We start from the raw sequence: 27,896 nt of genomic DNA, 5'->3' as shown, positions 1-27,896 counted from the left end.
CAAACACCAAATATACCAAAATATGCAATAACATGCATAGTGAAAACTTGGGTTTACAGCAGAAGCCAACATCTACAGTCTTGGGCGTGCAGCCCATCAGCGACAAAGAAAACAATTCCCAGTTCTGGATTTGCTGTTTTGCAAAACCCAGCCAGTAAAATGTCAAGTAGCATTGCTCCTAGGAATTTCAGCCAGTCAAGCTGCATATTCTTTCCAATATTTTAAATAAGTTATACTGAAAATAAATTGACTTTATCATTTATTAATATTTTGCCAATTCTCACATTTATAAGCAAATCCAAAAATAGGCGAGGAGTCCACTGTACATCATTAACATGTTACGCCAACAAGGTTTTCAAGTCAACTAAAGTTTTTGTTCATTCAACCTATTCCTATTGTCTTGTATGTTTACTATATAAATACAATGTTGCTCACATTGCAAAGCATAACTACAAGCAATCTGTTACACAGTTGTTGCACTCATAATACATGCTCAAATCACATTTTCAAAGTCTTGATTTTGTTTCTGGGTCTACATTTTTCCTTGGTCTTGATTTTATGTCCGTATCTGACGTGGGTTTCTCTGTCTGGAGCTGCTTTGAGGACTCTCTGTATGTAATGTACCTGCCGTACTACAAAGCTTTCAGCCACCCCAAAGTTTTTCACTATGAAATTTTAAATGCTGCCATCTGGGTCTTTATGTGTGCAGGATGAGAAGAAGAGAGGGATGGGGGGGGGGAAAGAGTGAAAAACATTTTCCGGTCCGGATACATGGATGGTGTTTTTTTTCTGTCTGTACAGTCTGTCAGATTTATGGGACAAATGAAAAGCAGTAAAACTATGTTCAGTACAGGAAACTGTACACATAATACCGACTTTAGACATGGCTGCTCAAACCAGAGATAACAAGCACCAACTTTCCGAAGTTGAGTTATGCTAGTCACGCATAACTGTTTGTCTATAGAAACAGAACTGAAAGGAGATTCTAGACCGTTTTTTTACCGCTAGTCTCCAACGGTAAACAAATCCCTGATCAAATGCCGCAGACGGCTCAGGACCGCAACTGAAGATGTGACGCCTCCAGGCTGTTTGCCATGGCTAAGGGCCCCAGGCTAGCTGACCAGGGAACCAAACGGCCAGGAAACCCAGCAGCTAAAGACTCTCGACAATACACTGCAAGCCGGTTGCTCACTGTTCCCCCACCTGGGCAGTAATGATATCTTAGGATGAACATTTTAAGTATTTTGTGCAATTTTAATGTGTTTACAACTATGTCCAAACTGAGCAGGCGCACACGCTATAGCCAAAGCTAACCACAGAGTTTGGCTTGTTTAAACATCTTCCAGGGAATGCTTCAGGTTTAGCTGATCTTTTATGGGTATTTTTTCCTTTGCTTCATGCCAGGAAGTTGCATAAAAAAGCCCCGGAAAGCTAAATGCGGCTACGACCTACATATAGCTTTCCCAGTGGACAGCTGGCACTAATAAATGGTTAATATGGTTACTGACCATGACACTAATAACAACACTAAGAAACTCAACATTTTGATGGCATTAAGGGAATCAGTGTTGGTTCACAAGTCGTTTGAACAACATTTAAGCATTCCTATTTCCAAATACACAATATTTAGACTGGTTAAACCAGAACTGAGTAGTCAGAAGTTTATTAAACTTTTTGTTGTTTAGCCTTCTATTGAGATGAGACAATATCTTCCCATCTCGTTATTGTTACCCTAGTCTCATTACATGTTGGGTCCAGAATGAGGGGCTTGTCTAAAGCAGCAACTCTTTACAGGAGTGTTACCTTTAAAGGTACATTAGCCAAATAGCATGTATGGAGCATCTTGCTTTTGATTTTCACTCTGCATATAAGCTCCTTGCTGTAACAACTGCTCTGACAGCTTGAATGAAAGACCTAATACTCATGTCATCCCAGATATTATACCACTTTCTGATAGTGACAGTGATATCTTTGACAATGAAAATGTCTTTGAATAGGATTAGACCCTGCTTCAAGACACACTGATCACTTATGAAGTAGCTTTTTCCCAATTCCCATTTATTTCTTTTTTGATTACTAAAATATCTCATTCTCCATCAGAAGTAAAAGGTCTGTCAGGACCTTGGAGAGAAAACCATTTTAAGACGTTAATTAGCTTTATATCCCCTATGGATGCCACACACAGGCGATATCTGGGCTTTTTTTTTCCCGCCTTAGGTTTATTATCAGTCTTAAAAAGCAGCATAAAGGTGAACGCTAGGAACAAAAAAGAAAGGTAATGTGTTTAACAACTCCTGCCTTTTTATGGATAAAAGAGGTGCCATCAGAAGAAGCTCGCCTCAGATAAGGACCGTCTGTGCTACTGCTGGCAGTGTTTCGGTTTCTAATAGTTATTCTTTTGATTAAGGGCGACAGAAGAGAAAAGGGTGGAAATGAGGGAGACTGGGGAGACAGGAGAATTCTGTGAACTTAACTAGCATCACACGTATCTAATTGAAACGACTTCAGAACATCTGGTGAACTGCGGTTAATAAGGTAGTGGAAAAATATAAAACTGAATCAAAGCAAACTAACAGGTGTCTATTATAAAGCACAGATGCAAAGTCTACGTCTAAATACGCAGCTACGTTTGACGCTGTCCGTGTTCGTCTCGGTTTAGCCGTCAATGCCAAACGCAACATTGTTACCTGTTGTTCCAGGGTGCTTGTGGCGCCCCGAGGGTTTGGCTTGTTGTTGTACTTCTGGAAACCAGCAGTTGTGGACCAGTGAGTCGGGTTCTTTCTTGACGGTTCGTCTTGACCAACCAGAGCCTCACCTGGAGGTAGGTCAGCCAATGAGGGATCGCTGCCTCGACGGACATTCAGCGACATGCCTGGAGCGGCAGAGGGAGAAGAAATCAAAATATGACACGACTAAAATCAGAAAGAGTAGCAAATATTATGTACGCATAGTCTCGCTATCAAACGCAGCATCATTATATTTATTAATTTCATTATATTTAGAACACTTTTGAACATAATCTTTTATGCTCAAAAGTAAATACCATTAAATTACCTTGCACTGATATTCCAGCTGCAAAGTCGTTTACGGTAAACCTTCGCCAGCTTTGCACATGTAGAGAATAAAATGTTTGCCCATTCTTTGTGAAAAGCTCAAGCTCAGTCAGACTAGACAGGAACCACACATTTTCTAGTCTTGTCTCAGAATCTCAATCGGATTTTGGTCTGGACTTTGACTGTCCTGCATGGCTTGCTTGATTTGCCGTCGTGTCATCCTTTACTTGGTCTCCACGATGCCGTTTGCTCTCTAATGTTCTCCAACAAGCCACAATCCAATTAAGACGTTCAAAAACCACTGATCTTCAACCTGAAGGTCATCATTTCTCAGCAAACAGGAGGTGAATCAACAGACTAAGAGAAGGTCTTGTGCTGCAAACATTAATAATGTAAAGAAAACTGCAGACAGGAAACTGTCTACAGCTGCATCACTTCCTACGGATTACTGACATTTGCTTCAGTGTGCCTGAACAATGGAAATGTTTCAGGTTTCACATTAAATATGCTATATAAAACCTCATGGAGGACCATAACAATATCCACAAGCTGTGCTATTAAAATACTTATGTAACAAGAAAATGAAAGTGTGTGGTTTGTAAATAGTGTGCAATTTTGTTTCCTCCTTATTTAACGTAAATGTTGTTCACGATGTTCCATCTAGTAGCGTGTAGCAGCCGTTTCATGTCTTTGAATGGTTTCTGAAGCGCATGTTATTTTGAAGAGTGTTTGTTGCTACTGTTTAGTAAAATTACTAATTAATTTTTGGAATTATTCATTTAACAACTCAGTCATCTTTCCAGCACATCTGTCAAGTTATCATAGTTGCTGTACTCTTGGTAAACATCTGTTTTATTGTTTATTTCACTGTAATCAACTGAGCAGCCTTTATCAGTTCTTTGTTTCATATCATTGAACTCGGAGTCAGCAGCTCCAACTCTTCGTTGTTAGGGTTTCTAATTTAAACAATAAAGCATTTGCATAGTTAATTCTAGTGTTGTTCCTTGTTTTTCTGTGGTTTGATTTAACCGTTTCAAAATAAACCTTTTGTTTACCTAGCAACTATTATTGTTGTACTTAAATTACTTTTTATTAAGTTTGTAACTAATCATAGTTATACTGTAGGGACATTTTTATGGCATCTGGAAACATCTCGATTCTTTCTTAGCAACCAGATGAATGTCGTTTCCAAAGAGATTTTCTCTTTCTCTCGCTCTTTTTGTGTGTGTGTCTTTAAGAAATCAATACTTTATTAACTTGCATGTCAAGGCAGGTAGCTGGCAGAGGGCTTCCCACAAATGTCTAATCTCTGTCATTATCAAAGTATTTCGCTGCATAAAACCGTGCCACGCGAATCCAAACGGCGGATTTTAACGAGTGTTTTTCTTGGTTGCGAATGTGTTTCATTTATTTTATATGGTGACCACAGGGGTCTCTAAATACCTTCAGAAATCTGATGAAGAAACCTCAACAGAAGTCAGCCAGCAGGCAAGTCATTGTGAGCTTACTTTACAGCTTAGGTTGTAGCTCTAATAACAGGAAACAAACCTTTTCCCTTTTCAGTAATGGCTGGTTCGTGTTAAGACCAGGACTCTCAGCAGGGATGCTTAGTGAATACAAGCGCTGAAACAATGTTGATGCGTTAAAAGCAATGAAAAATGAGCTAGCACACAGATTTGAGCAGGTTCCATATTGTGATGCCATCACATCCCTAATATTGCAATTTTTATGGGGTGTTCTTAGTCCGGAGTGGTTAGTAATGTCAACAACAGTCCAAGCAAGGAACAATGGGGAAACTACGACATTGTCCTTGATGCGTGTGGGAAAGCTCCAGCTTACATCATTTCGCCAAAGAACTTGATTCTGATAGCTAGGTGTAAAAGTGCAGAGTGAAGCCGCACAGCTGCAGACCAGCTGATAGACTGGGATCTGCATGGGTCTATCAGATAAAAGCACAGCTGAACCACAGAGTGATGACAAAAAAGTGGCCTGATCAGCGGCATTACTTCTTCTTTTGTTTACGTCACAGGGTGGTTATCTGAGGAACACATGGCATCAAGATGCACTGTGGGAAAGTGGCAAGATGCTGAAGTCAGAATGACGCTCTGTATCTTGCCATCTGAGTGGATGTTACTTTTACACATGGCACTTTTAAAGTATTGCTACACCGTGTTCCAAATTATTATGCAAGTGATATTTTCTCGGATCTTCTTAAATGGTCAATGCAAATGATGGTCAGTATATTTTTTCCAAGTCATGAACTATTAAAGTATAAATCAAATTTTACTGAACAAAGCTCCCCAGGAGAACAGTATTTTTTTTTTTCAAAAATAAAAAACTCACAATGCACTGTTCCAAATTATTATGCAAAGAACATTTTCTAAAGATTTTATGGATTATAAAGAACTGCAAAATGTCATACTTTGAATGTGCAGCATTAAGTGGTCACATGTACTAAAATCAAAAGCTATTTCAATCAAAAACATCTAAACAGGCCGAGTTACATGTTAACATAGGACCTCTTCTTTGATATCACAGCACAATTCTTGCATCCATTGAACTTGTGAGTTTGTGGGAAGTTTCTGCTTGAAACGCAACCTACAGTTATAAAATTAAAGTAGTGGCCTTTTGAAAAAGTACATTAATCAGTTTAAATTTGATTTCTGTGCAAATGCCAAGCAAGTCAGAGCAATGGTAAAACATAGCAGCATCCTCTTCTCTTTTGACACGCAACCATCCTCGGACCTGAGCAACAAAACACGATAATATTACGAAGTGTCATTCTAAATATATACTGCCAAAAATCTCTTATTTTATAAAAACAACCACTTCGTTACTAAATACATGTGCTTGTGGCAGGATTGTGTTCTTACATATTTAATGTGACTCCTGTTTTTGGACATCACTGGACAGCTTCTCAACATCAGGCTTGTAGGATGTGACTTTCATCTTGACGCGTCAGCTAATGTAGCGCCTTCCCTGGAAATGTCTTTCCATATTACCGTATTTTTCCCCACGCTTTGAACAATTCAGCTTATTATTTGTTATTTGAAAACTTCTCACGACAGAGCAAACATTCAGGTAATCCTTCTGCATTAGCAATGAATGCAAATGATTCGGTCCAAGAATTGCAGAATCTCTCCTCGACTATTTTCCTCGTTTCCCCTTTGCTCTCCACGGCTCACCACACAGCCGTCGGTTTGTTTACAACCTGCCTGCCCAGCTGAAAGAAACGTGTCACAGGCTGTGACGCAAATCTTCGTTGACAGAAATGTTGAAATTTAATGTTTATTCTACACATTTTTAGAGCATTGGAAAACGTTAAGAATGATTGTGTCATGTTTGTCCTCCTGCAGAAACCATATTGAAACAAAAACTAGATTTCCCACCCCCATCTTTTTCAATTTTCAAGCATTTTTGAAAAAGCTCCAGAGATCCACTAGGGCAGCTCTAGAGCCGTGTGTTGCCGACCCCTGCCCTAACCGCTGTGGGCTCTTTCATGAGGAATATCTACCCTATAATAAAGCCAAAAATTGTTCAGGAGTGGTTTGAGGAGGAGCTCAACAAGACAACTGAGGAGTCAATATGGCATCTAATCTCTGCTTATCCCAATCAAGCAGAAATTGGGATCTGCCGGACAAAGGAGTCCAATCTAAGAAGGCCACGCCTCACAACTTATATTATTAAAAAATATGGCACTAACATCTTGGTGGCAGATAACATTGAACTTCGTAACCTTCAGGAGTCTGATGGAGTCCATACCTCAGTGGGTCAATTTGCTGTTTTGGCAGACGTGGTCATAATGCCATGCCTCATTTGTATTCTTACAAAAGCCTATTGACTTGCTATAGATGAAAAACAATGTATTTCCCAGAACACATCAGAGCTCAAGTGTTACTAGGAGCTTTTTAAAATTATTTAATTTAACAATGTACATCTTACTTTACTTAATGTTACTGCCTGTGGAGGCAAGGAGGCTTATTGTGTGCAAATAATACTCCAAATATGAGGATGCTTGTGATCTTTTGTTTCTAAGATTATTTTTATTGATGGCATTTCTCATGGTGTTCCATGACATAGACATGTATTACCTTAAAATCTAAAGAGTTTCAGACTTGTCTGTTCAAAAACACAACGTCTCTAATATTTAGTTATTTGTTTTTGTTATTTATAGCTATAAGAATATCTTCCAAAATTCTCCGGAGAACCTTACACATAGACTGATTTATGTGCTACATAAACATTGACAGAATTTCCATTTATGAAATCCTCCTCTTTAATAAAACTGTGGCACAGTTCTATAGCAGCATTTTACCCATGATAAATAAAGGGATGTATTTTTTTTTTCATGTGTTGACTGTAAAGGAGGTCACCACATGAAGACGTCTCTCCCATTTTATCAAACCAATTTTCCTCTTTTTAATTTGTGATGGGATTATCCGTGCAGTCCAAAGGGTTTGGCTGGTCCCACGTTTAATATCCAGCACCGTCACTTCAGAGCGGGCCGGCGATCGATCCAGACTGAAGACGGAATGAGACAGTTGGGGTGGATGGCTAATAAAATGAGGCCCTAATCCAGCCCCTGTAGTGAGGGATTATGGTGGGGCCACAGGGTCACGGACATGTACACAAACTAAAATATAGCAAAGAGAGGTCGGATTCTCCGGGGACTATTACCTATCATTGCTTTGTCCTTTATTTAACTTTCACACTGGCCGTCTTCAGAGGAGAAATCACCTCATAGGAATCAGCATGAGATAAAAGCACTGCCATATGTATATATAACAAACAACAGTCATAAAGCAGCAGGCTGCATATAAATACCCAATAACTGACTTAATAGTTATTTCACAGCTAAAATCACCATGAAATACCACAATAGAAACCCCAGCAATCTTATGGTGACTTGGGATGTATTCACACCAGCCCTGTTTAGTCTGTTTTAATTGAGTTTTAGTTCGCTTGCCTAGAAAGTCTGGCTTGTTTGTGGAGGTTTGACGGAGACCAGAAAAGCTAATTCTGGTCCGCCTAAAATCCTAGCTCTCGGTTCAGTTAGAGTCAACTCTGGTGCGGCTCGAATACATTTATGAAAGTGTAAGTGGACAGGAAAGCGCTCCAAAAGCAGGAAGTGAACTGTAGCGCAGGGCATTCTGGGTAAGTACAACCAAAACAAGCACTCGAGTCTATGGCTAGCAGGAAAAATGGCGAGTGGTCTTTTATCAAAGACGAGAGAAAAATCCTACAACCGCTGAAATCTGACGCCACGCTATTTTTGTTGTTATCTTGTGAAGTCGGAAATTGGGCTCATGTCTTCTTCAGAGGTTTTCATATTGTTCCCTTCAGTAGTTCTTGTTGCAGCGCCATCATAGGCAAGGAGGCAAATGGGTTTTTCAATAGTTTGGATCGTTTTACAGTGAATTGTGGAAGCAAAGCAAACCAAACCGGCTGAAAATTTTGTGCGTCAATCGAACCGAGTCTACCGGACTATCAGAGGTGAAAGCACCCTAATAACATCAGAAACCTTATTATTTTAATTTTTCCACGATGGATGCCATTTTTAGACAACATGATGGGAAAGAAAACATTTTTTTTACATCTTCTATTTCATATTTTTCAGTATTTTTACAAACTGAGAGAAACCATGGGTTAGGTAATTAATGCAGTCATATCCAAACTAACTTAAAAAGTTTGCTCATTCTAAGCATTAAGGCACCACTGAACAAACAGACATAAAGACTATCTGTGGATTTTTTTTTTTTTTTTTTTTTTTTTTTGTGGCCCCGAAGCCCTTGTGTATTTTGGGCTTTTGCTTTCACATCAACCTAATTTAAATATGAATGCCAAGTGGCCATGGCTTCATAAAATCTCTAAAAGCTTTTTTCTTTTCCCAGGCAACTTTGAACCTCTCAAGCATGGACAAATTCAGTGTTTGAATAAATTATGGTACTGAGCAATTTTAGCTCTCTCTTTAACCACTGACTACATATTGATGTCCTCTGTGCGCACTGGAATTTCCATAGCACACACACTGACCTGAATCATCCACAGCGGGACAAAGAATTTCATTTTTGGATGAAAACATTCACGTACTGAGGGTGGTGGGAACCTAAAGTGTCAGAGATGGAGATGAAATATGAGGAAGTGTAAGACGGAGAACTAGTCATCTAATAATCTGAAAATGGCAACAACAACAACAACAAAAAGAGTTCTACTTCTCTAGAATTGTAGAAGTGTAATCTGATGAAACATCAGAAAGTGAAACCACAAAACCAGCTCTGAATAAATATGAACTGCTGACCTTTACCATGAGACTGAGATTGAATCTAAATCAAATAGATGGAAAATGCTTTTAGGCAAAACAGCAGATAAAACTACTTAGTTTGATTCTTTGTGCCACAAAGATACTTTTGGTCCTCTCGATTACATGCCTTTAAAAACAGAGTTTATATCAAGCAATCCCGCAGATGTAACCCTGCAGGCCATAAGTATTTATTACAAACACAGAACTGCAATACAGCATCAATTGATACGACTTCCATAAAGGCATTTTATCAAATGTATAACTTAGTTTTCATTGTCTCCTAGGAGCAGATCTTTTAAGGAATACAATATATGCAAACCAAAATCATATAAAACCATCACCATTCTGTCTTGAGGGTGGAGTTAGCCCAGTTGCACAGTGGTTTTCTGTCAGACTCAAACTTTGGCAGTTTAATTCCCTTCCCAATTCAGTGTGCCAGAGTGGCCTTAAGCTGCACATTGAACATCCTCAGAGCCTCTGATATATTTGTGTGTGCACATGTGAAATTAAAAACAAAATTTTGTGAATATATTAGATAGCACTGTGTCATTGAGAAACTCACTAGAACTTACAAGTAAAAAAAAGCCCTATAAAGAATTAGGTAATTATGTTTTAAGTACACACGTAATAAAAAGAGCTGTTGGATTTGCACTCAAGATTTCCCCCAGTGTATTTTATGCTTTACGTGTCCCATACGAGGTTTTAAGTCCAAACCTTCAACTTGACACCAAGGACTCCACATTTCTCTAAGATGTGTGGTCTAGTTTGCAACCTGTACTTCCTGTATACAAAGGCCTTACGTTGCATCAACGTCTGACAAAAATAACACTTTGATTGATAGATCTGCTCCAAAACCAGTAGAAGAAAAGGTATAATTAACTTTTCTTTAACCCCTGTTTTGCGACATTTGACAAGTTTGCTCAAAATTCTCATGACAACTTGATGAAACCAAATCTGGTTGGGTGAAACTCACGGTAGCTTCCATAGAGTACGCCAACATTTATTTTCTGTGTCTGCAAGGTCCAAAGAGAAAAATCAGTCTTCCTTAATTACAATTCTCCACAGATGGTGGAACCAACATTTACAGGAAGCAATGGCTTCAGTGACGTAACAATGTGTCATTTGGTTGCTTTCTAGCTGTGGAAAACCAAAAGGTTCCCAACAGCCTTTCCACAGAAACACCTAAGAACCAGCTTTTAGCACCACTCCCTGGTTTAGTAATAAAACCGCATTCGAGGAACTCTGGTTTCTGAGGACTGAAGCAGGAAAGACGTAGGAAGCAGCTTTGTTCCCACATGATTTCTGAATTCACTATTCAGCTTTCAATCTCAATAGAGAGAGAGAGAAAGATTCTTCTCTCTTGACAGAAAGACGATACAGACAATCTACTGGAAAGAGAGAGGAAAAGATGTCAGCCTTCCTCATGCCCTCTGAGACAGGATCTCCAGCAGACACTCAAATACTTCAGCAACAATAACACTGAAGTGTTCGGGCGTGCGTGCGCGTGCATGCGTGTGTGTGTGTGTGAGTGTGTGTGAGAGAGAGAGAGAGACCATTTCCCCTAGACAACATGGATCCCAGGAAAATAAGGAGGTAAAGAGTTCCACCCAGAAGTCAGATCTGACTGATTTAGGTCAATGACTGCATGTGTGACGATGTGTGTTGATTTTGCCCAAATAAGAACAACAACAAAAACATTCAGGTTAGGTGTTTATTGCGAAATACCTGAACCACATGGGTTTTCGGATTTTAACAAACTTTACTAAGACTTATAGGACACCCACCTTCTTTCCATCCCCTTTCTGTTGGATTTCTTTCAAAAATAAATGCTACTGTATTAGCAATTAGGTAATGCATTCAGCAAGTACTTTTATTTATTTCTTTATTTATTTTTGTACCCCTCTAGAGGGTCTTTTGTGGGCTCTAGTGTCCCTTATATTTGTCCCATGCAGATTATTTTTATTCGCCTTACAGACGTGGAGCAGTTTAACACCGGCTCCACAGAACGAATCCACCAAAGACTCCAAGTTTTCAATCTGAATCCTTCTGATGCTTACCGAATGTTATTTGGTTTGTGGGTTCCAAAAGTAACAAGAGTGCCAGGACACAAAATGTGGAGCTCATGTAGATTTCATATCTGATTGGATGGGGAGCTGAAAGGAAAAATATCACTGAAAGTTTTAAAGGGAGTACTTTTTCCAAAAATGCAGAACAAATCATTCTAAAAGGGATTCATGAGCCTACAGCTGAAGAAGCTTTATTATGACAGTTTTCGAAAAAGCCAAACCAAGACACTTAGAAACAGATGTTATTCCTGACATGTAGAGGCTGTTTTAGATATAAATTACCGAGATCAGTCACAGCGTGATTAAAGTACATGAGATTTTCACAGAAATCCAAACCAGGGGCTCTAAAATAGAAACATCATGCACAAAAGCTATATATCTCAGCCTATTCCTCTGTATGCTGGTGCATTCTGGGTAAAACCAGACTGGCTGACTTGTGCGTCGGTTACAGATTCAAAAAAAAAAAAATACTCCGTCCAAAATAAAGCTCTGTGAGTGTGCTTAGAGTTTAAGAGAAGTTAGGTCAAGCAAATAAACATTCATAAATCACTTGTACATCATAAACGATCAGGTTTGATTAATCTGAGGCTTTATTGGACTTTAAGCACGCAGCGGGTGTTGTGATTGTGCCAGTACACGTTAGGTTTACGACGTTTACTGCAGTCAGACGGAAACACAGCAACACAGCAGTCTTACCACTAGAAGCGGTTAAGACTTCTTCTTTATTTTACTAGTGTCTTTCAATCGTTTAGGTTACATAACCAGCTTGTAAGAAGAAGCGATCATCATACTTCAATACAGTAAGCTAGATAGAAAACTCTGTAAAACACTGCAGTGAAGGATTTCTTGATCCTGAAAGGAAATAACTATATGTTTTTACAGAAATGTAAACATATTTAATCTAATTTCTTATAGTTTAAGCATGGTTGGTAGGAGCACAGTCATGATCTACTTTTAAGGTTCAGAAACCCAGTCTGGACATGATTTTTCAGAAAGATATAACCTGCCAACCTGAACCAGTTAAGTTTTAAATGACCTTTTGACCCAGCCTGAAGAAGGACAGCAGCCATGCTAGAATTGTGCCGTGTTGCTCGGTAGTCAAATGTTCCACCGCATCGGTGGCCATAGCTGCAAATGCTCTCTTGAGTGAGACCCTTCAGTTCAGCTGGTCGGAGGTTTGATCTACGCTTCCTGACCGAATTCCGCGTGACAAGGACAACCTGGCCCGGTAGGCTTTAGGAAGTGGGCCGAAAGCTCGACGGAATTATTAAAGCCACGCCGGAGCTCCGGGGTGATTTTCTTCTTTTTCTGGACCGGCTCAGTGTCGTAATGTGAGGCGTATGGACACGGTTATAAATGAAAGAAGATCTGTCCTAATGGAAATGTACAAAGTTCAAACCTGATGCCACAGTAAAAAGAATGGAAATTACTGTACTGCTGTAAAGCTGCACTGTGTAATTTTGATAATTAATATGCTTTGTGCATATTTGCTAAAACCGTCAGTGTCAGGACTGCAGGAGACAAATAATCTGTTTCATGTTTTTCTGCTACTGCTAGCTGCAGAAATACACCGCTCCCAGTCAGAAACAACCAATCAGAGCCGAGAGGAGGGTCTTACCGCTGTTAATCATGCTTGTGCAAGTGCTGCTCACACCCTCCCTCTTGCTCGTTTGTGCGTTATGGCTTCTTCCCCACACTGGAGCCTGATATGAATGTGCAAGCTAGTTATCATGGCCACCAATAACAGAAGCTAAATAGTTTTCATATAACTGTTAACTGTTTCTCCACTATTAGCACATTGAGCAGCATGCAGGCAAGCATGGTGACAGCACTAAGACCCTCCTCCTAGCTCTGATTGGTTGTTTCTGACTGGGAGCGGTGTATATAAATACTTACAGTGTATAAAAGCAGCTTTAATAGTTGTTTGCATGTATGAATAATGATGTGAAACTCCAGTTTGTGGATTAAAATGTATGTCTTTGGTTGGCAAAAAGTTAAAACTAAAAAATTTATTCACTACAATTTGCCCCAAAGTTCAGTTTTATTTTCATATCTTGTTTTTGCTACTTTCTCTTCTCAAATAAATAATTTAAGTTATTACAAGGGACCCCAGCCTTCAATAATCTTTACATCTGGACATTTCATCTCATCGCTAGAGCCCATTATGTCCGCAGGGTAATTTGGTACGTTGTCAAATTAAATCGACTACGATACTCAAAAAGCCTCCAAAGAAAGCCCTTCTGAGTGACGAGTGGAAAACAAATGTTTTACTTTGATCCGACCTGTGACTGCGAGGCAAATCAGGGTCTCTCTGAAAGCAATCATGTCTGAAGAAAGATGTTGCAAGGGGAGCTTTTTGGGATTTCCACAGAGCATTGGCGCACATTATATCTGAATGCAGCTAACGCGAAACAGAAAGCGATAAAAGGACAGTGATGGATTTACTGTGCCTGAGGCTGAACAGATGGTTCTCAACACAAACTGGAACCAGCTATATTGCTAACCTGAGAACTTCACTTTTCTGCTGTGACGGCGGCAAATTGAGCAGAACTTGACTCGTCCCTTCTTAAAACCAAAACATGTATGGAGGATATTTGTCATACCCTTCTTACGAAAAGCTCTCGTTCCCCAAATGCGCATATTCATCCCATTGCTGTTTATCTTGTTTACACTGCCCCAGGTGGGGCATTTTTAGGAAGTGAAACACTCTTTGTTGTGAAGACAAAACATTAAAGTTCACTGAATCTGCTCACACTTGTAATGAACTGTTAGAATGAACTCAAGATGTGAATGAATTGCAGTTTCTTGAAGCTTAGCAAACGTCAGCTTGGAAAACGTTTTGCTTCTGCCGGATTATCCAGTGATAAAAAAACAAATCACAGTCTTTCCGTTGAAAAATTAGAGGCACAGTGAAACTTTACAAACGGATAAATGATGGTATAAAATCTAATTTACAACAATTTAATCCAGAATATGACATGCTAAACAGTTTTGAGTGTTTAATCAATTGAATGTGTACTTTGTTGTGTTTTTGTCTGTGATTTTATTTCTTTGGGTTTTTTTTTTTGGTTTTTTTGAAATCCTGGTAAAATATTGTTGTTTTTAAAAGTACAAATTAATAGATCTCACACAAAATGAAAATTACCACATTTCTTTTTAAAAAAAGGACATTTCTCAAATGTTTTCCTTGAGGCAGAAAAGGAGAGAACAACTCATTGTTACATTAACTTAGCTGTGGAAAATAATCACCTTTTAGGCTTTTGGGGGGATTTTCTGGCAGTCAAAACAATAAATTGCAAATGTGAAGAACTATCATATCTGGGATTAAATTTTTTTTTCAAAGAAAGTAAAAAAAAGAAAAAAATAAGAAAGAAACCCCCTGGTGATACTGAATGAGAAACTACCACTAACCAACATATTTTTGCTGTATTCTCAGTTATTTTCCATATTCTGCTCTCTTTAGAGGTGTTACTTTCATAAAACAAAAACATATTTTTCCAAAAGATGGTGCTCTTGGGGCGTTGGAGGGGGAAAAAAAAGTGAGCGGCTCTCTGAAACCGATTTCTTAATGCGCTCTTTCACAGACTCTTCCATTTTTAGATATTCTCCAGCTTAATACGAGTTGTGCTGAAGCGACACGGTTCAGACCAGCTCCGTCTCTTTTTCTCATGGTCTTTGTCCCCGGTTCACAATCGGTCGCAGTGGAGTTTATGTAACATGCCAAGAGTTGATTTGTTGTTGTTTACTTTTTCTCAGTCGAAGGACTTGCAGAGTGCGGCTCAGGAAGTAATAAAGCAGTCAAGCACGGTCACACACTCCACTCATACACACTTTCACACGATTCCGCCGCTTAGCTGTAGTTTTATTAGGGTTCTGGCAGGAGCAACAAAAGGATTCGCAGTAGTAGCGCATTCCCATCAGCGCTAAGTGGAGACCAACGCTCGCACTGCCAACACCATCTAGCCAATTGCAGTCATTAGCTATAATCTGCTTTGAACTATATCAAGACCCTATTAATGAGAGCTTGGCTAATAAAGAACAGCCACTCCTCAGCTGTTTCACACCTGGACGCCATGTTTCCCTCTAACCTTGCAACTGTAAGTTAGCTAATTTTAAGCTAGCTATCTCAACAGGCTTTCTGCTGAACGTACAGTGCTTTCAAACGACTTAAATTGTTATGAATTTATAACGTAGCTAGATTATCACTGGCGGGGGAGTTTTGGAGACTGGTAATGATACAAACATATACTTCATACTTCTGTAAAAAAAAAAAAAAAAAAAAAAAAAACTTCTGAATGTAGCTTCTATTAAGGATGTAAGGCACTAATTACTAACAGTCTACCTTGTCCACAGAATACTCAAGTAAATAGTGCTAGCAGGCCAACACAAGATGCTAAAATAAGTAGTAATTTCTTTTCTGTTCTCTTAGATAACAGTGTGGTCTTAGAGGAATGCAAGAAAAACAAAACATACTTTAAATGCTGTCTTTATATCTTACATCACAAGAGAAATAAAAATTGATCATTATCAGCACATTACACCTTTACTAAAATAAGAGATTAGGAATCATTCTTTTATAACACTTGAATATCTAGTTCAAAGGGGTTTTTTTTATTTGAATAAAAGTACTTACAGAACTGAACTTAAAAAACTAAAATGTTTTCCTTACTGCTCTTAAAACTATGTACAGCAATATATGCCATGTTGTTGCTTTTAAATTTATGTGTAAAAAAAAAATTGCCATTAATGTGTAGAAGAATGCAAAACGTTGGGGTCAAACACTGATGCAGAAGAGAATGAGTTAAATGAACCATCAGACTAATCAGTTGATGCAAAAATGCCACTGTTATAAGCTCAGCAATTTCAACTAAAGTAAAAGATTGATAAGATATTTCTGGAATAGAGAGAAAAATTGCAAGAGAGACAGAGAGAGAGAGCGGGGGGGGGGCAAGCAAATGGACTTCCCAACAGTGTCTTGGAGCAAATATCTGCAAAAAAATACATGTATTATTGATCACCTGTCTTGGCTTGGTTACTTTGGTGAGCCAGTATATATTAGATATGGGCTAATTCACTGTGCTCTGAGATGTACTCTCAGTTTTTCTCACTGTGTCCGTCGCCTCTTCTGCAGTGACTTTAATACGGCCTTGGCTGGTGGCAGGCGGTCTCCACAGTGACAGATCACTAAGCCCAATTGATTAGATGAAGGCCTTTCTCTTTGAGGCATCAACCTTCCTGCACAGGCAGTACTTTCAGTGGCGTTTCAGCAGCCCTGTCGCCAAAGAGTTTAGACAACTGAGGCCAAAAATGATGAGGCAAGCGCAGGAAAAGCCTTTTAAGATCGACTTGACATACGCATGCGTGTTTAAAGGGTTTTGTATGATCTGCAAACATCTGCATTCCCGGAGTTTGATGTGGCAAATTCATAAAAATTAAACATGTTCAGGGGAATATACCTCCAGCTGCAAAAGTTTAAAAAAAAAATTTAAAAAACGGGGATTATTGCAGAAAATCTGGACATTTTTCAACAAGTCTATTGGTTTCATCTTCTTTTAGAACATGAAACTTTGCTCACAGGTAACTTTAGAAAGAAATAACCTCCATCACTTAGTAACTAACTTTTAGTTGCTAAGTAACTTCAGCCTCAAATAAGCAGTACAAAGTTGCTAGCATGTTCTAGTTCAGCCTCGTGTTTACTTGTCGACAGAAACGTGCGACAGAAAAATGAAAAACACGACCGCTAAGAATAGAAGGCATCAAAATCCAGTTTTAATTTAAAGTTTCAAACATTTTCTTTTACTTTTAAAAGATCAGATTTGTGCGAAATGGAGGAGACTGCTCTGGCATCTGTATAATTACAGGAAAATTGCATTCATTATTGTAATTTACATCCCATCTCCAATCCAATTATTAGCAATAGGCTACTGAGACGAAACCGACGGATGGGTGGAGGACAAAAAAAAAAAAAAAGGGAGGTAGGGTTTGGGACTTTGGGAGTTGTGTGAAGGAAGAGGGGATCAATATGGCTCTAGAAGATAATGATTTTAAATAGACATAATTCTCTGCCTCAGAGTACAGCTGCCAAGGGCACCACTGCAATGCTTTCAAGTCTGATATGAAATATTACTGGCAGTAATTTGCTCATCTGCATCCCAAGAGGGACCCTCTCCTGCCAGTCTTGTTCATCTGCCTGACCATGTAGAAAGGGTGTACTGCCCCAACCAGCCCCCAATTTTAAATTAAAACACACTCTGAATAATTATTGGACGGTATATTAAAATTGTAAGTAAAAAAAAAAAAAAAAAAAAAAAAAAAAAGAAGATTGGATTTATTATAATTTCTGGAGTGTAAACCTGTTGAAGCCAAGCTATTTTAAGAAGAGCCAGTTGACACAATGCATGATACACTTCTGGTCCTTTCCAAAAGCCAATCAAGATATTTTATTTATTTTACTCTTTGATTCCACTTTCATGAATCTCTGTGTGTTTGTAAGTTAGTCTGATTGTAATTGTGGTTCCTAATTTCAACAAATCCAATAATGTCGGGGCCCGAAGTTGAATATAAGCTAGCTATTAGCTGACATCATGGATTTGAACTTTGCATTAAGTGCTTCTCAAACGTTTGTGCAGTATTTATTAATTTAATTTTTTTTTTTTACTTTTCCAATATTTATCATCCACTAGGAAAAAATATCTGGTATTAGGTGTCAAACTCATTTTCGTTTTGGGCCAAATCAAGATCATGAATGCTCTTAAAGGGCCGGTGATGGCAGAATGTATTTATAAAAATGTATTAATAAAACCTGTTCACCAAACTGTTAAAATATCAAGGAATTCTTAAAATTAATATTGCTAAACATATTTTCAGTGGTTCATGGTACTTTTTGTGCTTTTGGCCATTTGTATCACTGCAAAACAAGCGTGGGGATTTGGTGATTTTGCGTAAATTTCCACAATTATTCTCAAGAAACTGGAGGGACGGATTCATAAAATTTGGCAGTAAACAGATAAAAACTTCTTTGATTTGATTGATAACATAATATTAAAGCAGACTTAGAGATTAGGCGAGAAGAGGGCCACATTAAAAGTTGTAGGGGGGCCAGATTTGGGCAATGGGCCTTGAGTTTGACATGTGTGCCTAACAGTTTGTCTACGCTATGAACCACATCTATGATCAATTTAGCCATCTTCACTTTTGACTCCATTTTAACCCAAAATTAGCTAAATATTTTTTGTCCCGCGAGCTTCAATGTTAAACCATCTTCTGTGCCAGGTCTTATTCAATAGTTCAATAAAAACTATTGAACACATTTGTAAGGCTTGTCTTAAGAGATGCATCAAGTTTTGCAAAACAGCCATGAAAAGAAAAAGGTCCAGTGTTGAACTTTCTCTGCCGTACTGGATATCAATTTCCATGCCAAGACCTGACAGATAGTGGCCCGTTCTTGCTTTATCAATAACGTCAGTTCACATTTATTTTTGTTCACTCGCCTCAAGGATTGACGGCAAGTTCAAGACTGGATTAAAATCGGCAGACTTTTCTAATATTTTCGAACCACAGTTATCACTTCTACCTTGTGACATGGAACTCCAATGTGCAGGAATAAAAAGCTTTTCTATCACCAAACGCGCCGAAAAGATTGAGATCCAATTCTTTACTGATGGGAAAGTGATTTGTGAGCCCAGGCACTTAAACGAGTCAAACCCTCACATGGTTTGCCGAAGGGTATTTTGTTGTTAGCTGTTCTTGTCTGGACAGCAATTCTTTCAGACAATCTGAAAGTTGGGAGGAGACTTCAAAGAAAATAATTTCATCCCAGTCTGCTGCTTTGGACTGCAGATCATTGGGAAAGATGTCGGATACGCAGAAATGCTTTTCTTAGAGAGAAATGACTTCTTTGCTGCCCTTTTTGATACCAAGCGTGCATCTAAAAGTCTCTGCCTCACTTCCAGGCATCCAAAAGTCTGCCATTCCTGACCAACCACTGCTCTGGTGGAGGATCATTTAAGAGCTCTGAATGGTCAATGTACCAAAATCCGTTCTCATTGTCATATTTGGGTGACAAAAATTGCATCAATGTGTTCTCGTGTTGCCCACCCCTTCATGCAACAACCCCAATGGAAAAAATTTTCTCCCCTACTGCACATGTTGTGTGATTTGTCTGAGTCTCATAGATGAGCCGTGAGGAAGTACGGAGGTACATACACTTGGACCAAAACACTGAACTTCCCCTACTCTGTTCTGGTCCTATAGAGGAGGCAAATCTCCCAATGGCCCCATCCGTTTTTTTTTTCCACTAATATGGGAAATAAAATATCTTCTAGTTCGTCAATCTTTACGTCCACGTCCTTCAAACTTGTAAACTCATAATAGTCGCTCTTGTTTGAAGGGTTCTACAAGAACTTGACCCGGTGCGTCTTGTGGACCTTGAAAATCCCACGCATTAACTGCTCAACTTCAACCAGACCATTCTGGGCCCTTTAATTTCCCAGTGTCCTGACACTGCTGGCATTTCTGAGTCAACCTGAAGCTCCCATTGTATTAATTGAGGTTTCTGATGACTCAAATAGCTGACCTGGACAAAAACTTATTATTCGCCTGTAAAGCTCGTCTGATGCAAAGTGACGGCGATGGCGGTAACCGTGGTAACCGTGGCTGACAATGAAGAATGATTTTAAGCACCACGCCGCTTTAAGGGAACCATTCTGTTCTTCTAATTCAATCAGAATAACAGAGTGAGATCAGTTTTCCTGTCGTCATTAACACGTTCCCTCGAGGTAACAATACGATCGCAGAACTGATGCCAGCAGTTTTTGTGGCTGAGCTAATGCAAATAGCAAGTGTCTGTGTGTTTTATCTTTTTTCTTTCATGATTTCATGATTTCTTGAATGTCAAATTAAATGTGTTTATTTGAACATTGTACAAACTAATGTTTGCAAGAAAGCAATTGTCAACTATCTACCATCTACCGAGACATTGTGTCTGTTGTAGTCAATTGGTTCAGGTAATCCTTTTGTCCTACTCTATATTTTTTGTGTTTTATTTGCATTTGTGAAATTAAAAGTTCTTTCACCAGAACAGTTTCTCTGTTTTGCTTTTTTTCTGCCTGGGGCCTCAGCAGGGCTGTGGTGATTGATTGCTCCTACCTGTATCATCCCTTGTGGGATTATACTCCTGTTTTCTTTGCTTTGTGCATCTTTCTCATTATCACCCTTCACCTATGCCGTCGTCATTGTTTGTGCTCTGAGTCTTGTCGCGTTGCTTCATGTTTTGTGGTTTACATTAGGTTTCCTTCCTGCTGTGCCGTGCCTTGGTTTCTCTCTCAAAACATATTTTCTCCCGACTCCGAGCTGCTTCCCGAATCCGGGTTCTTACTGCACTTTAAATGTGACACTGTGAGACGTGTGCCTATGGTTCCACATTGTATAGAAATCTCTACACCTTGTCTGCTACTGTAGGTCAGGAAGTAATGCTTTGCAAACCAAAAAAATGACTAAAAAGCAGATATTTTGGTATTTTCACATGGTTTAAAGTTAAAGTAGAATCTGTTCTGATGGTTTTCTAAATAAATTTTCTAAATTGGATCAAAATTAACTTTTTTGCATCACTCTTCTATTAAGTTTTTATTTGTACAGGCCGTACTGCAAAAAAAAGAAATTAAGGAGTTTGCCATGGCCTTGAGAAGATTTTTGAAATCAGGATGTTTTCTCACCAAATAGCAGAACAGGTAGTACTGTCACTGCTTAAAAATTAAACTGATACCTGAAAATATGTTGACATGTTTAGTGTGATTGCTGGGTACTCGGTATTAGATTTTTCTGATATGTAGCAACTATAGAAATTTCTTATTATTAGGATGAAGTCTGATGAGAATCCTAAAGGGTTTAAAACTTGTGCTGTATACATGTACGGCATCCTACATAACAAACCAAATATGGTGAAGTTTAGCATTGGACTGAAATCGGCCTTGAATGTTAGAAGTTAACTATTATTTGTCTTGTCAGTTTGAACACACTTATGCTTTTTATGCCCTTAGTTACAACATTATTCAAGAAGTGAAAGATCTGTTGTTATTTAGACCAAGAGACAGCAATAAGTTAGGTGTTAGCATTATTTTATGTTGTGTGAAATAAGTCTGAGCTACTATGACTTCTGGATATGGTTTGTATCTATAAGACTTTGACTTGTATCTACAAGACTCTTATTTTGAAGATGAAAAGGTAGTACTTCTTGAGTTTTTCTGTTGTGTGTGTGACAGAAATGATTAATAAAGACCTAGATAAGCTAGCTGACAGACATAGTCTTCAGACCTTCAAATTTTGTAAAAGACTTTAAAGTTAATAGAGTTAAAAACAAGACATTTTTTGTAAGGACTCTGAGAATGATGCGGCCTAACCTAAACCTAGCTTTAGGTTAGGTTTAAGCTAACAATATTAAAATTAGCATCGTATTTGTACATTCCTATCAGAGCTAAGCTTAAGGGATATACCACAGTTATTTATTGTTTCACAACTATGTTTGATCACCTCCAGTCCAAATTGGACATTGATCAAACTTGAATTGGACATTTCTGGAGAGAACAGAGATTATTTACAAAACACAATTGGAGTTTTAGGAAACCATTCCATTTGAAAAAACACATAAACGGAAAATATCCATCACCTTTAGCCACCAGGTCCATCTTAGACTTAGGCAAACATAAAAATGTTGACAAAAGGGAGAACTGGAATATTCTACTCTGACCACATTTTGCAAAAGGGTGAAACGCTTATCAGAAAAAAATATTGCTAGAATATCGTCTCACTCCTGTGGTCCCAGTGTCACGCATTTTCTCGCCCCACCTCCCCAAGCTAAGCGTATTTTCAGGCCCGCGTTGGACTTACTTGATCGCAGAGCAGATGTTGTGACCTCGATCTCGCTTGCAGCTTGGTAGGGCTGGAATGCTGACGCTGAATTCATCTCGCTGGCAAACAGTTCTGGGCTGTGCGTTCCCGTGGAGCTGGCGCTGGTTCCGTCCCCTCCATTGTGTGGATCCTGCTCTTCGTACACTGCAACCAGCTGAGGAGACAATGAAACAAATGCTTTCACATACTGTATCTTTTTATCCGCACAATGGCGCATTAGCTGGAGTGCCAGACGCTCTGCATTCCCTACAGCCAAAATCGCTCCAAGTGGCATCCTTTCACTGCAAAGTAATGTGTCGTTGTGGAATTTTATTACAAATAATTTGTTCTTTCGGGGGAATTTAGCAACATGCGAGCAGAGGCTTATCTTGGAAACATGTTTATTTCTGTAACGGTGTGGGTTGCTCCGGGTTGCCAGGTTTGGCTTCCAGGGCAAGCTGCTACTCCGTTCTAACAAAAAGTGATTCATAGCCATGTTTCCCAGGCCAGATGGAGAAAACTCTGCAAGGCATCGCATGATCAGATCACCACAACTCATTATCCGAGCCAAAATGGCCGACTAACGAGAGAGAATTGTGTAACATAACTCAGCAGAAGAAGAAAAAATGTCAGCCAGTGGAAAGTACCCAAATGATTTAAATTCTTTCTGAAAGTCTTGTGGATTTTGAACACTCGCTGAAATAATTCCAAAGACAGAAGGAATGCAAAACTGCCCAACCTTTGGTAGCAGGGAGGACACGGCAGTGCCAAGTGGCTTTTTCATTTTCAGCTGAATACGATGCTGAACCTCTCAAAAGCGGATTAACCTCCGCCTCTATCCAGACTAAGCAACCAAACAGCAGCAGAAAGATGTGCGGCATGCGAGACAAAACAACGCATACATTAAAGACTGGAAATGAGTTATTCTTAATATTTTTCTGCTACCTGCAAACACACACACAAAAAAGAATTAGTCATTCGTGAATATCACATTAGGTTGATCTGAAAGCAAAAACAAAATATAAAAATAACAGTTTTCCCATGGATTTGTTATTTTTCATCTCCCCAACACAGAAAAATCTGCATACAAACAAGCTGAAAAGCGTCTGCTCCTCTGTTTGATTTGGTTCATATCCACAAGAAGAGTATTACACTTAAGCATGTATGTGTGTTTGTGTGTGTCTGCATATGAATTCACGCCGCTCCGCGTGTATGCCCGTGTGGTTTCGGCGGCTGTAATTCACAGCAGCGTCTCTCACGCTGGCTTTGCACAATTAAAGCAGCCTGGGTTTTTCTTTTTCCCCCTCTCTTCTTTTCCTTTCCTTAAGATGTTTTGCCGCGTCCCGGCGCCGTCTCCGAGAGCCCTCTTTATCACCGAAAGCTTTCATTTCACCCTAATCACGTTCCATCCCGATGTTAAAATTACATTCCTCAGATTGTAAGGGTTTATCACGAATGTGCTCAGCACACCAGAGAGGCAATCAGAAACGAAAGCGATCTGCTACTACCAGCGTAAGAGGAGGCATCATAGCTCAGGCGTGCTTATTGGTAAATATGCGAATTCACGAGTGAAGGCGTAAAAGACGGTTTGCTTTTGGTTTGACTGCAAACAAACTTAAACGGGAGATTAAAGAGTAAAAAGCAAACGTGTGTGTGTGTGTGTGTGTGTGTGCGTGCGCGTTTGTGTGTGTGTATGGACGCGTGCGTGCGTGCGGGTGTGTGTCTTGGGTGAGTTCTTCCAAGAAGAAGGGTTAATGAGCTAAATATTTTTATAGAGATGAAAAGAAGAGGGCCTGAAAGACAAAAAGACTTCTTGGCGTTTACGCTGACCGAGTGTGATGTGTGCGGGCCAATGGATCATTAGCAATGAAATAATCAGGCCTCCCATTTATGTGTTACTGGGAGCATTTAGCAACTCGACAAGCCATGTGCCTGCCAGCTGCCCATTTAGGGAAGTGCTTAATACTGTTGTTGCTGTCTGGGGGAAAGTGGTATTCATTTTTAAATACTTTTAAAGTCTCATTAATTAAGTCAGCTTGTCTTGCCCACTACTAAGCTCTCTGTTTCATAATGAAATTAGTCTATCCCGCCACCAAATTCAGGATTCATGACGTCCAGTAATGAGCAGTTTATTCTGCTATGAACCAGGAATTGAGGATGCAAAATGTGAATAGATCCACACATAACAGTTGATTTTTCCCTGAATCAAACTCTCTTTGGTGTGGAAGTTGTTACCGAGTAAGGAAGACAAAGTTAGTTATTCTCAGTATCGGTATGTTTAAAAATGCTTGGCCACGTAATCACAAGATGCATTATGTTTGAAAACAACTTGGAGTGAGTTAAAACTTTCATGCAAACCAAAGTAAGTGACCCTTCACCGGTGCAGACAGAGAGTCTGCATAGTTTGGCAAAAGATAAAAGAATGTTAATATTGGTTCACTGCTGCAAAACCTTTCTTAGAATTTATGTAAATACCACAACAATGGCACACATGCAGCTTGATTTTGAAGATATTACTAAATACATCTGACACATTCGCTCACTATTGTGGTATTTAAAGAACAGAGATTATTTTGGTCACTCTTACTGAGAAAAGAGAAATTTGGTAATTGTATTGTTTGATGCTTTTAAACGTTTGGTGGTACACAGGACAGAGTTACGACACAGCTGATTGTATATGCTACAGTATCAGAGGCATAGGCATAAGACACTAGAGCGTTATTTACCTCATGCAGCACATGTTCCTATAATGCACTGAAAAAATGTGTGGCAAGGTGCATCAATTTACAAGGAAATTATTAGGTTCAGCTACTTTTCAAAAATGACATTTCTTAGTTGGAGAAGGCTTCAACTTTTATTTGACAAAACTTATGTGGAAGTCTATGAAGTGTCTTTGGAACAGCAGGTAGATTTTGTCAGACACCAGGTTTTCACATGTCTCTCTTGCATGTCTCAGAGCTTTTCCTCGCAGCGTATTGACCTCTGTCTGTGTAAGGAAGAGCAGGGCACACGTGGCCGGAGGGAGAACTGACGCAATTTTTGCTTTTGGTGAGAAAGAACTCGAACTGCTAAAGCAGTGAAATCCATCACAGAGCGCTTGCCTCCTCCTGGGAATTGATCGCTACCACTTCAGAACAGTGACAAGTTCACACATCTTTTTGATTTCTATTTTTGATTTTTTTTTTCCCTCTCTCTTTTATTCACTCACCGTCTCCTTTAAGCTACTGTACAAAGGATGCTGGAGATGAACTCAGAAGTTTTTGAAGCGAGAGAAAACTTTCTAGGCCAGGAGATGCGACGGCTAATTGTCGAGTGGCATGACAGCCGAGGCTGAGGGTGTTGTATATTCGACTGATTCAAAGACGAAAAGGAGTCGGGTGGATAATTCAACTGAACTTTAGTGAATAATAAAAAAGGCTGAACGAATCATACATTACAATACACGACAGAGTGTAGGTGCTCGGCTAACATAGCTCTTTTTCTCGGTAAACTCCTCAATTCTACCTCTTCGTCTAACCTCCAGTTCTTCTTGCACTTGTGAAAAGCATCATGGGATATTGAGTCCATTCTGTTAAACGACCACAATAGTCAGTTTTGAATCAGATACTAACTATAAAATGCTAACTAGATTTATGAACTAACTGCAACTAAAATAGTTACCCGATATTAAATTATGATATCCCAAATAATAAGTCCTAAACAAATCCTGGTTAAACCCAAAACAAATTCTCAACAGAGGGAGACTCTAAATAACGTGATGTTACAATGACGCACACCAATCAAAACCAGAGATATGAAAAGGCAGAGAGAAAGCACAAAGATGTAAGGGAAGCAGAAAAAAACATGTCCAGTTTCCAGGCTCGGGATAAACTCCAGAGCGGTTTCAAAAACCTATTTAGCTCCCACCTGCTTCAGTTGAGAGAACCGTGGAAAAGCACAGAGCTGGCAGTCTTATTTCATGGACCTCTCTCTCTCTCTCCATCTAGGGGAGAGCTACAACACAGATGCTGCTTTAAGCCCCTGTAGCAAGGCTGACACTCATCCACTTTCAGCCTGTTCCACTGACTGTCACAGCAGCTGCCAATCAAGCGCTATCTACCTGGGAGCCCGAGGGGCTGTTGGGGGAGAGGCATGAGCGGGGGAATGGATAGAGATGATGTTGAACGGGTGAAACGAAGCGGGGGATTGAGGAGGAAGCGGAAGAAAGGAGAAAGTCAACTGAGGCCAAGCGTTTTTCAGTTGCGTTGGTACAAGCTGTGTTCGGTATTTCCATATCATTAAATGGAGTGAGCTGGCAGACAGTATTTAAAAAAAAAAAAAAAAAAGCACAGAAATTCAGGGATGCCTTTTATGTTGGCCTCCTTTGATCACCTTCCGGCTTTTGGCAGTAAGGTGAAGAAGGAGAAGAAATGGAGAGGAGGTAAGATGAGGGGGGGAAATGAGAAGCAGTTTTGACAACCTCTTTTAAGATCTCCTCTCCGCGGCCGCTCTCTTCCCCCGCCACCCCACCGAACACACCGGCCTACCAGAACCTGTGATCTGTGCGGATACATGGGTGATTGGGATTGGCATCGCTGCAAAACGCCTGTCCAAAACACTCACCAACTGGTTCGGGAAAGGAACAAGACAACAGAGGCTATTAGCAGCTATATGTACCAGCAGCGCTAACAAAGGCAAGAAAAAAGTAGCGTCTTGCAAACATAGTCATACGCTGGGAACATTTACACAATTAGTTACTTTAGTACGGCAAACGTTCACGTGTATTGTATATGGTGGAATTTTAAGTAGCAAATTAACACCTGAATGCTAGCTGCTCTGTCAGAGTGGTTTAGTCAAAGTTCAGGCTTCAATCAAATGGAGAATCAGTTGCAAAAAAATTGGAAAAATTGCTTTTCACATCAAAAGAGATTAATTTTGAGTTGCTTTTACAAAGATGAGTTAGCAAAAATTACAGCCTCTAGATTTGAAAAGCAAAAGTCTTGCAGCAGTAATTGCACCAAACTTTTTTTTTTTTTTTATATTGTGATGCGAGAGCTGAATAAAAATGAATGCTGCATTTCTCCAATTGAACATTTAAAAAAGGAACATTATCTAAAAATAATTTTTTTATCATATTATGATGTTATGTCCTCATCAAAAGCATACCTGGAGTGTTGCTTTGAGTCTTTCACAAATGTTTAAGGTAACCTGAGTCTCCCGTGGCAACCATTCAATGGTCCCTTAAAGTTTGCTCATACAAAGCGCCACCTAAGCTCCACCGTAGAGCTTTAGTCTCCAGCTGAGCTTCTGCCCTCACAGAGGAGTCCTACCCTTCACGGTTCCTCCAGACTAGCGGCAGCAGCAATTAGCAAACATCTGGTGGAAGTGTGTGTCTACTGATCTCATTATACGAGCTACTTCTCAGTCCAACACCCCTAAGGATGGTTGTAAATAATGGAGGAGCGTTTTGAGATGACATGCTGGATGGGGAGTGTCAGAAAGGACTTCTTAAAGAGACAGAGGGCCATTTCAGATACAAATGCAAAGCTAGACCTTTTTTTTGAGATATACACTAGCGTTTTTATAACAACTGAAGACTACTAAGTTATTTGA

General features: G+C 39.4%; 1 protein-coding gene across 2 annotated transcripts in view; it reads right to left on the bottom strand.

The window, feature by feature from the left end:
• Window positions 1-27,896, bottom strand: part of LOC122824643 (partitioning defective 3 homolog) — a 370,755-nt gene that overhangs the window by 240,490 nt on the left and 102,369 nt on the right. For both annotated transcript variants that reach the window (XM_044105505.1, XM_044105506.1), the window contains 2 exons: window positions 22,305-22,479; window positions 2,688-2,872 (listed from right to left, as the gene is read on the bottom strand). In XM_044105505.1, the coding sequence (XP_043961440.1) occupies window positions 2,688-2,872; window positions 22,305-22,479 (360 nt within the window). The remainder of the gene's footprint in view (window positions 1-2,687; window positions 2,873-22,304; window positions 22,480-27,896) is intronic.

This window comes from Gambusia affinis, linkage group LG21 (genome assembly GCF_019740435.1).
Source record: "Gambusia affinis linkage group LG21, SWU_Gaff_1.0, whole genome shotgun sequence".
NCBI lineage: Eukaryota > Metazoa > Chordata > Actinopteri > Cyprinodontiformes > Poeciliidae > Gambusia > Gambusia affinis.
Note: the sequence above shows the minus strand (reverse complement) of the source record. Positions and strands in the feature narration are given on the sequence as shown.